General features: G+C 36.0%; 1 protein-coding gene across 2 annotated transcripts in view; it reads right to left on the bottom strand.

The window, feature by feature from the left end:
• Positions 1–14,595, bottom strand: part of ANAPC10 (anaphase promoting complex subunit 10) — a 55,613-nt gene that overhangs the window by 39,864 nt on the left and 1,154 nt on the right. The window contains exons 2-4 of one of the 2 annotated variants that reach the window (XM_006209919.4): positions 14,050–14,179; positions 8,824–8,914; positions 1,567–1,687 (exon numbers count right to left, since the gene is read on the bottom strand). In XM_006209919.4, coding sequence (XP_006209981.1) covers positions 1,567–1,687; positions 8,824–8,914; positions 14,050–14,164 — 327 coding nt within the window. In that variant the 5' untranslated portion in view covers positions 14,165–14,179. Of the gene's footprint in view, positions 1–1,566; positions 1,688–8,823; positions 8,915–14,049; positions 14,230–14,595 lie in introns of both variants that reach the window. The other variant, XM_072976384.1, reaches the window with a different exon arrangement.

Below are 14,595 nucleotides of genomic sequence, written 5' to 3'. Positions count from 1 at the left end.
TCTAGGTAATTGTCTTAAAAAGCAATGAATTTATCTCAAAGGACAAAAAACAAATAAAACAAAAACACCTATGGACAATGTCCTTACTCATTATTTGTTAATACATAAGCAAATTTCACAGAAGAACAACACTGCACCTAATGAGGAAACAATGAAAGTATATGTGGTCTTTATTAAGTATTTTATTATAACTCAGGGAAGAAGTAAATGTAGAGATAGGATTTAAACATAAAGACTAAGTCATGTAAGAGTCCAGGCCACAAAACTGGAAAGCTTTCAAAAATCACAGATCCTTCCCGTAAATCTTAGAACCACCTAATTTAAAAGATTTTAATGATTATTTGAGCTCAAAGATTTTCTGACAAGAAAAATGCTAAGGGCCAGAACTTTCCAAGTATACAGTTCAAAATCATTGAAGCTATCTCTGCAATGTAAATATTTTGGGACTAATAAAATTCAGATCACAAAAGCATTGTCCTATTGGCTTCAAAAAGTTATCAAGGATAAATAAATTGTGGTATATTCAAATAATGGACTAAACTCAGTAACGAAAAAAAATGAAGCAAAGACACATGCAACGATGGATGAAAAAATGTTTTGGTTCATGTAGAAATCCACAAATTCAAATCTGTTTAAAAGATAGATGACTATTTTTAATAATGAGTAACATTGATCATGTGTCATTCCTACAATTTTATCTTCACCTTTTTTGCAGTGTTTTTGGAAAATATCTGTGTTACACTCACTCAGCATTATTTTAATACTGTATAAACATGCATAATAAATATTAAATTCTTATTTACTTTAAAAAATATTAGGCTGAGTGAAAGAGGCCTTACATGAAGGTATACCCCGTATGATTCCATTTACATGAAATTCTAGAACAGGGAAAACTGATCTATGGAATGAATGAATGAATAAATAAATAAAATCAGAAAAACAGTTATGTCTAAGGGCAGGACAGAGACGGAAACTGACTAAAAAGGGATACAAGGGAATTTTCTGGGGTAACAGAAATGTTCTATATCTTAACAGGATTTGGGGTTACACAGATATATATGCATTTGTTAAAACTCACCAATATTATACTTAAGATTTGTATAAAATTTATATAAATTTTACCTTAAAAAATGAACTTCAAGCAAGTATTAATAACCCTAGCTATATATTATGCTAAAGTATTTGGAGTGATGTGTACAAATACATAGAATTCACTTTGAAATGCACATAATAATTAGTTAATCGACAGAGTATAATAAAGCAATATAACAAAACTTTAACAACTGTAAAATCTAGGATGTGAATAAACTGGGGTTCACTATACAATTCTTTCAGCTTTTCTGTACATCTGAAAATTTCCATAATAAAATATTGAGGAAAAAAGATGACAATCAGAATTCAAAAGAATATTAAAAACACTAAAAATTTTAAATGTTTTCTTAGATATTAACAATTTTCCTTTTATATATTAACATTTTAATCTGACTAATTTAACGTCAAAGGTGACTATCTTCTAGAGAGCAAGAATTACAGGACAAAATATTTTTTAAAATTTTAAAGACATACCCGAATTTCTTGAAGATTGTGAAAATTATTTCCCACTCTGACTGAGATCTTGCTTGGAGTATAGCTTTCATCAGATTTGTAGTCCGCATAAATACATAATGTCTTCACTGTTGTTTTTCTTCTAAAAGCAATAAAGTAAAAACAGTGTGCCTTTTATCATGCGGAAGGATTATATCCAAAACATCTTATTCTGATTTTAAAAGTCACAGTTTGCTAAAATGAGTATCTGAATCAATAATTTCCATTCTCTTTAATTTTAGCAATGATGGAAATGAAGCACATGTTAAAAAAAAAAGATACACATGTTACTTGTACAGACATCTCTTACCTAGAACATGGTCAAGAACCAGATGTGAGCAAAAAAGGAACAGTGAAGCCAAAATAGCTACCTTAGAGTGCAAACAAGCATCAAAGATTTCAGTTCTCCTTATCTGTATTCTAGACAAAGAAATTATTCTAACAAGTTTGACTAGTTAACAGTTAATTACTTAATTTCCTATGTTAATACTTGAAAATATAACTAAGTGAGAAACTAAGTCTAGCAAGGAGAAAAATGGTCTTTTTAAAAATAGAAAGTATAACCTTATCATTTAATGCAAGAAATAAAGTTTTGCTATTTTAAAATATATACCTTAGAAAAATAAGCAAAGATTACAGAAAAAAATTAATCTCAGTAAGCTGCAAGTGGCCAAAAAACATGAAAATACGTTCAATCTCTAATAATTAAAGAAAAAGAAATTAAAATATACAGATATTAGTTTTTTATCATATTGGGAAATATGAAAATAATTAATAATACTCAAATTTGATGAGAAAAAGGTACTTTCCTAGCCACTAGGAAGACACAGTCTTTGACCCACAAATTCAACTTCTAAGAATGCATTAAAAGACAATAAATAACATAACTACTCTAAAACGGATGAAGAAAAATGTTCATGATCTTGCAGCTGAATTACTGAAAAATTATAAATAACCTAAATGTCCATCTCAATAGGGAATTAGGTAAACAAACTACATTATACAAATTCAATGAAATCCTACACAACGATTTAAGATGCGCACAGATAGTTAAAGTAGGGAAAAAGCAGATTACAAAACAGAATATTAAAAAGAATTGCATTTTGGGAAAAACAAAAAAAGTTTAAAGTCATATAAACCTATATATAGGTATACATAGAAAAAGGCCCAGGTAGAATCATATGAGAACAGTAAAAGTGACTATTTAGGTGGGGTGGAACTATGGGAGATCCTTGTTTTCTTCTTTATGATTTCCATATTTTCTGATTAATGTTTTACAATAAGCATATATTATTCTGGTCTTTGGGGGGGGAAATTAGACAATTTTAAGTATCAACCAAAAAAAAATTAAGAAGCCTATTTAAATATGCTTTAAAAGTTAAGATCTGGTATAACCGGCACTGACTTCATAACAATGAGCTCCTTGAACAGAAGCAGTCTGTGTCAAAAGTCAGCTATAAAAACAGCAGGGGATCTGTAGTTCTGAGTGAGGAGACCAAACTTCTGTAGCCCAAGCTTTTCATCAGAAAGGAATGGGGCAAGTTAAGGACTTTTCCTCAAATAATAAAGACTGATCAAGGTGTAAAACGCTAAATACTCAGGAACTGCTGACAGGATAAATACCATTACCAGATTTTCAAAAGAGGCCAGTGGTATTAAACTGACATCTTTCTCTTTCTGCTGGGCCAGGACGGAGATGGGAGAGGATGCAAAGGAAGAAGAGGAAATTTTGAATGGCGTACAAAAGAACTTTTCCCTGATGCACCAGCCATAAAGAGGCAGTGAAAGTTCTTTCTTAATATGGAGAGATCAAAGATCATGACGATAACTCTTAAGGACTTTTGTTTTTTTTAACAAAAGCCAAACTAAAGGACCGAGCTTTTTACTCAGGATAATTTCATCTCTAAGTTATTAAATTCAAGATAACTTGGTCACTAAGACCTAAAAGATATAATCAGGGTTAGGTTAGAAAGGCAAAAAAACAATAGTAACACTAATGATTATAAACACAACAGCAACAGCAGCAAATAGCAAGTGAATACTGTGTCTGGCCCAGAAGTAATGTTTTATGTATATTATCTCATCTACTCCTCAACCTTGCAATAGAGGAACTATTATCACTTCCATTTTACTGACTGAAAAAATAAAAACAGTAACACTCAGGTTAATAACTGGCTTAAGGTCACAAAGCTAGTAAATGGGCAGAGCGGAAGTTCACATATGTCTGCCTGCCTCACATGATCTTAACTACTATCACCTTCCTACTAATCAACTGTACTTAGCTTACTCAACATTGTCATTGACACCATTTTACAGTAAATACATAGATGTTTGTAATGCTTCAAATTTTACCTACATCATGAGCACCAGAAATCATCGGTATAACTCAGGCAATATACGCAGTTTCATTAGACTTGCAAAGGAAACTGTGACCTCACCAAGAATTTTAAACTGTCACTCTAAAAGGTACCCATTAAACCTTTTAAATTTTTTATCAATTTTATCTCATGGTAAAATTTTAAAATAACATTGCACAGAAAATCGTGCTGTTTGTCAAATGGCAATGCATGTGGGAAGATTAAGTGCACAGATTATATGAGACTTAGTGGTAGCTACTCAAATGCTCAAATCATCTTGATAATAATAATCACCATAAATGAATGCTTACGAAACACCAGGCACTATGCTAACTTCTTAGGATACAGTATTGTAAGAAGGGAGAAGGAAGAAGGTAAGACTTCCCATTTCTGATGATGTAAGTACCACTCCCAGCCTCTATCCCCTCACCCACTACTCCCCTTCTGCAGAGAAAGAGCTGCTGGCAGGAAGCCAGTATTTGCTCTGTTCCTTCATGTCACACATTTAATAGGAGCAGGCTCCACCTGGTCTAGCACTTTCATAACTGGATGGGTAACTCTGCTTAATTTTAGGGTTCAATTTTAGGAAACACAGACATTAACCCTTTTAAAACATCAGCTTTGTCAGTTTTATAAGAGTGATACTTTGGTCTCCACCTGCTGACTCTTGAATAATTTCCCAACTGATTTGGAACCCATGAAATTACAACAGAAGACATTAGGGACAGATAACTCCTAGTTGCCAACCTAACAGCCTCCTGTCCCTTCTTTCTTCAGAACATCCAGCTAACAGACTATACTCCCCAGCTTCCCTTAATGCTAGGTATGACTGTATGACTAAGTTATGGCCAGTAAGAGTTGAACCAAATGACTGTTGTGTTATAAAGAACCTCTTTAAAAGGAAGACATGCCCCTTTTACCTTTCCCACCTACTCCTTCCCACCGCCTGGGATTTAGACAAAAGTCAGGATGTCCTGTCTGCCCATGAAGGAATTACTGCTACCAGACTTGCCCTCCCACCATAAACAACTAGAATACCAGGCAACATCTACGAAACATCTGACTGCAGATACTGAACAACAGGAGAGAAAGGGAATGAATGAAGTAAGTCCTATGAACAACTGGGCTTTTGGACTGAAGGCAATTTCTGGACTGCAATACAGGGAAGGAAGAGTCTAACAGAATCCTGCAGTCTCACTAATTGATGAAGGAGCTATACTGAGAAAAAAACTCCAGACATCTGCATGGAGTTCCCTTGAGTCTTTGAATACCAATCTGTGCATGCGTGGGACAAAACTCCACAAAGACATGCAAAGAACAGCAGTTGCTGTGAGAAGTATAATTCCTTAGAAGCAGTAAGCCAAACAATTCCCAGAGGTCACACAGAGTAGCCAATCAACAGCGTTCCTAACAACCAAAGTGGAGAGTCCAAATATCTCTTCAAATATCTAGGGCAGCCTACTGTATAGCACAAGGAACTATATTCACAATCTTGTAGTAACCTATAATGGAAAGGAATCTGGTATACACCTGAAACATTGTAAATCAACTATACTTCAGTAAAAAAAAATGAAAAAAAAACCCTCAAATATCTAGGACATTCATTTGAGATCCCAGAAGGGTCAAGCCATAGCATTCCATGAGGCTAATCTTGCCCATGAGAAGTGATCTTAAAGAGTGGTCTGGGGATCTGTGGGGGATCTCAAGACTCCTTTAGGGGATCAACAAGGTCATAACTATTTTCCTAATAATACTAAGATGTTATTTGTCTTTTTCAGAATCATTCTCTTATATGAGTATACAGTGCAGTTTTCCAGATGCAATCTGACATGGGATACTGTAAAAGGTTTAATGAAGAAGCATATGTTAGACTCCAGCTGTCTTCTCTTAAGTCGGACCACTAAAGAGATTCACAAGAAAAGTAAAACAGTAACACTATTCTCACTATTTTGTGTTTTGGAAGAGACAGTTATTTTTCATTGAAAAATGTTATTTATGTTAACATATAGTAGATTATTATTCAATTTTAGATAATAAATAAATACTTTAAAATTCCTCAGCTATCATTTCTAATATGGTTAATACTGAAAAGATATAAAAAATAAATAAAAGGCTTTTGGAGGCCTCAATAAAAGGTTAAAATGGTACTGGAACCAAAAAGTTGGAGAATTGCTGCCCTAGAGCAGGGATCAGCAAACCCACGGTTCAGACGCCAACTGTGGCTTACCACCTATTTTTGTAAATAAAGTAACAGTGAAACAAAGCAATGCCCATTCACTCACCTACTGTCCGCAGCTGCTTCTGCACTACAACAGCAGCGCTGGGCAGTTGCAACAGCCTAAACATAGTTTGCAAGGCCTAAAATGTTTACTGTCTACGCCATTACAAAAAGTTTGCTGACTCCCACCCTGGAGTAAAAGGTACTCTAGACCCACTATAAAGAGGCTTAAAATCAAGCCTCAAAAAGATCAAGTTGATTCTTAAGTAACTTCACTGCCTGCCAGAACAAAGTCTAATCCTCTTAAAAAAAAAAAAACTAACATTCAACTTGGTGAGATTTACTATATCCAGGATCCAATCAAAAATTACTGCAAAGATGCAGAAAAATGTGAGCCATAATGAGGAAAGATCAGTCAATAAAGATAGATATAGAAAAGACAGATGATAGAATTTAAAAATAATAAATTAAAAAGAGGTAATATAAATATGTGCCTACAGATGTATAACAAACCACCTCGAAACTTAGTGGCTTTAAAAAGTAGTCATTATTTTGTTTATGAATCTGGAATGTGGGCAGGGCTCTGAAGGGAAGGTCCTACACAGCATCAGGTATAGCACCCTGACTTGAGATCTGAAGGATTTGTTTCCAAGATGGCTCACCAATACGGCTGGCAAGTTGGTGCTGGTTGTCAGCTGGGAGTTTAGCTGACGACTTGGGCTTTGGTTCATTATTCTAATGGACTTCTCCATTTGATGTGGGTTTTCTCACAGCATGGTAGATGGGTATCAAGGGGGAGAATCACATAAAAGAAAGAGAACAAGGCAGAAATTGCCTTTTATGAACAAGCCTTAGAAATAATAGTGTCATAACATACTTTATTAGAAAACGATTTAAAAACCAAACAATGAGATATGACATCAAAAGTACAAGCAACGTAAAAAATAAACAAAATGTATTTCATCAAAAATAAAAATTTTTATAAAGTGGTAACCCACAGAATGGGAGAAAATAAAATCCAGAATATAAAATCAACAACAAAAAAGCAAAAAGCCCAATTCAAAAATGGGCAAAGGACTTGAATGGCCATTTCTCCAAAAAAGATATTAAATGGCCAATAAGTACTTGAAAAAAGGCTCAACATCACTAATCATTAAAGAAATGCAAATCAAAACCTTAATGATGGTTTCACTTCACACCCATTAGAATGGCTATTATCAAAAAAATAGAAAACGAGCATTGGCATGGATGCGGAGAAATGGGAAACAATATACAGCATTGTTTTGGAGGATGTAAAATGGTGCAGCTGCTGTGGAAAACAGTATGGTAGTACCTCAAAAAATTAAACACAGAATTACCATTGGATCTAGCAATTCCACTTCTAGGTATACATGCAAAAGAACTGAAAGCCAGGACTCAAACAGATAACTTGTCCATCATCTTCAGAGCAGGATTACTCACAATAGCCATAAGGTGGAAACAATCCAAATGTCCATCAACAATAAACGAAATTGGTATATACATACAATGGAATACTATTTAGACTTAAAAAGGAATGAAATTCTAATACATGGATGGATCATGAAAACATTATGCTAAGTTACGCTAAACACAAAAGGACAAATATTGTATGATTCTATTGTATGAGATACCTAGAGCAAGTTACTCAATCTCTCTGCTTCTAAGGCTATAAAATAAAGATAAAAATAGCCATAAAAGTTAAATGAAATAAACAGGTAAGGCATTTAGCAAAGTATCTGGTATTTAAAGCCTTTTAAAAAATATTAGCTGCTGTTTTTATTTCTGGTGTATATATATTTAATATCCTAAGACAAGAGTTGGCATACATAGCCCACTGACTGAAACCTGTCCACCACCTACATTGGTAAGATTAATTAGAAAAGGTAAATTCAGTCATTATGCATTGCCTACAGCTGCTTTCATGCAATAATGGCATTACTAAGTACTTGCAACAGGGACCAGACAGCATACAAGGTCTAAAATATTTACTATCTGGCTTTTTCATAAGAAATTTGCTGATCTGTATCCTAGGACAATAAAAACAAACTAAAACTACAATGTTGGAGAATGTTAAAATAGATGGTATAAATGGAGCAAGATAAACAAGTTAACTGGTTTCCATCTATGTCAATAAATTCAAAGCACTTGACAAACATATGGCTGTTTTCCACTTCCTCCCTAAAAGTAAGCATTTCAAAACTGAGAATATCCTTTGAGGTAATAAGTTAGAATAATTTTTTTTCTAAATGGAAGTACAAATATGAGAAGTTATATAAATGGTCTATAGCTCAAGACTTACTATCATCACTCCTGGTGGACTTAATGAAATGCATTAAGGCACTGCATTGTGTCACAAGCAAAGCATAATTTTTTTGAAATAAATCATACTGAAAAGTACATCTGAGAAACATCTACATGAAAAGAACTGTGTACAATATCATCAAGAATTCATAAAAGATAAGACAAAGTAAACTTAAAACATTTAAAATCTAGCAGAGCAGAAAAATAATCTCTAAGGCTTACAAAAAGGCAGAGCTAAGTGCACTTCACTGCAATGTCTGTATTTCTTTAAGTTTTATGTAAATAAAAGATTTCTTTATCCACTGATAACTTATATAAGCTGAAAATTCAAAAACATATTACCTGAATTGGATGTTCACTAAATGAGGCTGGGAGCCATCTGACTGCCAGTAAGTTTCTAGATTGTCATCTCGTAATTGATCCACTCCAAACCCTAAAAACACCAAAGTTACAATAAATTCTCATAAAAAAGAAAGAGCCATATATTCAAAATACAAAATTACCAAATATATTTGATCAGAAAGTTTGATAAAGATGATGGTCAATACTGTGAAATTTAAATTAACCAAAATTCTTCCATCCTCTTAAGGTCTCAGTTCTTGTAAGTGTAAAAATAATAAACACAAATCTCAATTAAATAGAGTTGAGAGACCAGATGGGGGAGCTCTCACACCCTGTGACCATAACAGAGCCCAAAAGGAAGAAGACTCCTCTTTCCTGGCAAGGATGCAGCCAATGAGAAGCCATGGCCTCTTTGTCTACTATAGCCCTCCCAGCTTCCTTTTCCTCTCTATAAAAGGGTTCTACTTCCCTTGCCAAGGGGGAACTTGCAAATGGCTTGCCATGGTTGCAGATCCCAAATTGCAATTCTCTGCTGATCCCAAGTAAACCCATCTTTGCTGGAGAAATATATGGCTGACTATTTATTTCAGATCAATATGTTGATGGCCTATACGCAGAGCAGGGAAGACCCCCAATGGTTCCAGGGCTGGTGAGCAAACAGGTGCAGGACCTACCACTGAACCCACTGTCACTCACTGCTTTCTCGCTGACACTGGAATTTGAAGGTTGAATCTTTCCCCTGGATATGAGCACACGCACTCTTTGCATTTGAAACTCTCCAAACTTCATTTGAGATCGATTTTAAGGTTTCATCCTTTTGGTTAAGGCTTTGTTCTGTGTACTGAGTACTATGAGTACTCATTTGGCATGTCAGTCAGAATTTGAGATAAGACTATTTCAACCAAAGCTGCCTGAAAACACCTTTGGCCCTTTCCTTTGGGAACAAGGGCTGCTTCTCTGAAACTGTGACAGTTTTTCATCTTCATTCTATTCTTTTGGAATGGGCTGGCCTCTGGGAACTGGCTGAAAAAGTCTGGCCCAGCTCCTCCAGGACCAAGCTGTTTCCTTACAACTGGCTGGGATTAGCCTACAAGCTGTTTGAATTGAGCTGTATGTGCTGTAAACTATTTGGAAATTGTTCTTTTACTACAGAGAAAAACCTCTGAGAAATGGAATCCTAGTTATCTAAACATTCTGAGTGTGCCCACCCCTTAACAGGACGCCAGATAATTTTATGTTTAAAAGGTGAGGTCCTTCCTCATGTAAATCTCTAATTAAATGGACCTACCTGACTGAAGGCAATTTAGAATATAAATGACCATTACAGAGAATTTTTGAAATCTCTAACTTAATTTCCTTAAAACTGAATAGGATTACAATGGCTCAAAAATGTCCAAAACTCAGCGTTAATGCTTATTTTGATTGGCATTTTGAGGCTTTTCAGCATTATCAGGAGGCTAAAATTGCCTCTCTGCAAAATAAAATTCTAAGATTAACTGAGGCAAACAAATGATTAAAGAAAGATAAAGTGGCTCCTGAAGCCTCAGGCTTCTCTTCCTTGGCTTCTTCGTCTTAGGCCCCATCTCATCTTGTCTCCTTCCCTCAGCTCCTTGCGGCCAGACTCCACCTCTGGCACCATCTTCCCCCTTCCCTTTTGTGCTGCCTACGCCTCCTCTATACCTTCAATTCCCCCATACCAATTCTTTTGCCAGCCTCCCCTTTTCTCTTAAATTCTCCCTTTTCCTCTGAACTTATCAGAACCTGTCCCTTTAAAATTAAGCCTTCTGAGAATCCAGAGGCTAAATCCTCAATTTCATATATTCCCTGGACCAAAATTGAACTGCAAGCCATTGTCAAAGATTTTCCCAAAGTAACTGAAGATCCTTACAGATTTGCTGAGTGATTTAATACAGTCATTAAAACTTGTCAATCTGGTATCTCTGAACCCTTTCAGCTTGTTAATGAAGGCCAGGTCCAGCACTGGATGAAAACTGCCAATTAGGAAAATCCTAAAAATTCTCTAAAATTATAACTGGGAGACCAGCCCATCAACTTATCATACGATCAGGCCCCAGCAATTGCTCAAGCAACTTTATCATGCAATTCCTAGGATTTTTCCAAAGCCTGTTGATTGGAACAAAATTTAGACTTGCATACAAAAATCTGATGTACCTGTTTATGATTATTATAATCAACTTCTAATTCTTTTTAAAGAAAATTCTGGTCTTCCTTCAGATGTTGATTCAACCCAGGTAGCTTTTAACTCTGTTTATTAATGGGCTGAACTGGGACCATTTCCTTCTAGTAAAAGGACTAGGATGAACTGGGAAACTATGTCCATTCCAGATTTAGTTAATCTGATGAACCAGTTCTCTTGCACTCTAGAATCACTGACAAAATTCTTAATTTTCAATTTCAGCAAATTAAAGTCTCTAAATGGGACCAAAATCTTCCAAGTTTCTGCAAAGAGTCAGAACATTGGAAAAGAGATTGTTACAAATTTAAGCACCTTAGGCACCTTCAGCCCGCTAACCAGCCTCTCCAACATCCTCCTAATTCTCAGTGACAGGGCTCTGAGGAACTACGGGGCTCCTCCCAATCCTCTCTCTTAATCAATTTCAAGAAACATTTCTCCAAATTGGGGATGAATCTCTCCCAGGCCTAATTAACACTGGAGCCACACTCTATACCCCAACTACTATAAAACAGCCCCTGCCTCAGAGAACTAAAACAGCTCAAATAGTGGGGATCTCTAATGATCCCCAAGAGGTTCCTGTCTCTGAACGTATCCCCTTTTGTTTAGGCTCTTTGAGAGATACACACCTTTCTTTCCCTTAGTTCCTCCACCCCTGTCTATTCATTACGCCAAGACTTCTTAGATAAGTATCATGCTGTAATTTCTTTCTCCCAAAAGGGGGAAATAATTTTAGAAACTGAGAGTAGTCATCAAACTAACCAACCAAGTGAGTTAAATGACCCTTTGATATCTTTTACTTGTTTCATTTCTGATGGTCCTAGAACTGATTCTGGAAACACTGATCATTTGTCCCTCTTAAATCAGCTACTCCCTTCTTCATGGGCAAAATCCACAGCGCATCTCCCATCAAGATTCAGACCCCTCAAAACCTCTTCCAGAATTAATCAGTAACTTATAAGTAAAAAAGTCTTTCAAGACATAAAGCCCACAATATAAGATTACAAGGCCTGAGGTCTCTATCTCTTGAGCTAGTCTCTGTAACACCCCCATTTTACTGGTGAGAAAAACCTACAGGTGGAGGTTTGTCCAGGACCACCAGCAATAAACAACACTGTTATCTTTGGACACCCTGTTGCTCATAACCTTCATATGTCACTAACATCCATTCCCACTATGAGTAAATTCTTTACTGTAATTGATTCATGCAGGGTATGCTTTAGTATTCCAGTTGATGAAGCTAGCCAATACCTTTTTGCCTTTACTTTGGAAGAAATATAATTCACCTGGGCAGTAATACCTCAGAGTTTTACTAAGTCTTTTTTCTCCCAAATCCTGAAGGCTGATCTGGATGACATAAAGTTCCCTGGGGGTTCTACTTTGTTGCAATGATTTGCTTCTTTATTCTCCTTTTCAAGCCTCCTCATAGGAAGTCATCATCTACTTGCTAAAGCTTTTAGCCTTAAAGGGACATAAGATTGCCAAAGAAAACTGCAGTTGGCCCAAACCAGGTTTGCTATTTAGGGCATGTGATATCAGAACAAGGGCTACACCTAGATCTCAATAGACTTCATGGTGTCCTAAGTTTCCCAAAACCCTTAAGCACCAACTGCAAGGTTTTCTCAGGCTAGTTGGTTACTGCTGAAATTAGACTTCGAATTTCTCTTCTATGGCCAAAGTTTCTATATGTTTTACTTAATGATAACAGCCCTGACCCAATTTTATGAGAAGAACCAGATGACATAGCTACCAAGGCCTTAATGGAGAGTTTGTTGAACCCACTTGCCCTTGGGCATTCCAATTATTCCCTTTTTGTATATGAAAATGGGAGGGGAATGCCCATGAGTTACTCACCCAAAAACATGGGGATCACCAGTGACCCATAGGGTATCACACCAGCAACTGGACCCTGTGGCATGAAAGATACCCCCCTTGCTTTGGAACCATTACAGCCACTGCTCTTTTAGTTAAAGTCACCAAGAAATTCACTGTGCAATTCCCTTTAATCACTTTTATACCTCATGCAACAGAAGCTCCCCTGAATTCTCATCATACTCAACACTTCTCAGTCAGCTGCCTCACCTCCTAAGAAATCCTTTGTTAGCTGTTCCTCACCTAACTCTTTTACATTGTAACAGCCTAAATCAGGCTACTCTTCCCCACCCAGTCACTGATTAAGTCCTTCACAACTGCTTTAATGCTGAAGGACCACCTCCTGACTCCTCGTGATGATCTACAGGAAATTCCTGTTTAATTCTGACTTCTCATGGTTCACTGATGGTTCTTATTTAAAAGGTGACAATGGCAAATATTGTGCTGGGTAAGCTATTACAACTCCTTCCGAGGCTACTGAGGCAGCAAACTTTACATATGGCTACTTCAACTCAAAAGGCTGAATTCTTTGCTCTTACACAGTCCTGTACTTTAACCAAGGACAAAACTGCCAACATTTATACTAAAAGTAGACGTGCTTTCAGAGTAGCTCATGATTTTGAAATGCTGTGAAAGCAACATGATTTCTTTACTTCCAGCAGAAATAAAATTTAAAATGGCCCCTACATTCATAAATTATTGGATGCAACACATTTACCTCTGCTTTGCCTATAATTAAGATTTTGGAGAAATCTAAACTTGACTCTCTGGAAGCTAAGGGAAATCACCTTGCTGATATTTCTGCAGGAATGCTGCCCTTAAAAGAACCAACAGCAGCCAAACCTCTGTCATGGTCCACAAGGGTATCTCCAAATGGTAACTTAGAAAAACTGGCTAGAAAAGCTAACCAAATAACTGAGTTATAGCAGAGAGAGGGGAGGATAAAGAGACCTTATGACATGTGCAGTTATACTGAAGTGGGTACTAGCAAAGCAACTGTAAAGAGATTATATAACTATTTGTTTAAAATCCAATTAGATTTATTTTGGAATTAAAATAAAGCATCTAAACAAAAAGAATAGTAAAGTCAGCCCAGGGTACAAGGAAATTTTCAGTAGTTATTACAAACAGCTGTTTTGTTTTGTTTTGTTTTGTTTTACCTGGTTTGCAAGATGAGAGTGACCAAACAGCTTGCGACCCAATTTCCCGTACTGTTCCAGTCCTTTCCAACTGCTTAGGGTCAGCACCAGGAGGTGTCTTGTTTGGTGTGGTCATTTTTTTTTTAATATTCTACGTAGAAAAAAGGAATATCCACATTACACCAGGGCCTAAGCATATTCCTACAATAGGTAAAAATAAAAATTTAGTAACCAAATGGATTGCTAATATTCCCTGGATATTAATTATCCATTGCTCAAAAGCAGTTGACAGAACTTAATCACTGTGATTAAAAACTCTGGGGAATTCAGTTTTTATTTCTAAAATATATTATATCATGACTTACAAGATGTGCAAAGCAGCAGAGGAGAGTAGTCAAAAGGACACAGCATCAAAGTGTCAGCTTCAGCCTCTTTAACTAGCCTAGACTTTGGGCAGGTCTCGGCTTTATTTCCTTTCCTGTCAAGTGGGTTGACTTGATCTACAATTTCATAATGTTATGCAGTTCTATACCTGTATGAGTAAAAATTTCTACTTCAAATGGAGTT

Source organism: Vicugna pacos, chromosome 2, assembly GCF_048564905.1.
Source record: "Vicugna pacos chromosome 2, VicPac4, whole genome shotgun sequence".
NCBI lineage: Eukaryota > Metazoa > Chordata > Mammalia > Artiodactyla > Camelidae > Vicugna > Vicugna pacos.
Note: the sequence above shows the minus strand (reverse complement) of the source record. Positions and strands in the feature narration are given on the sequence as shown.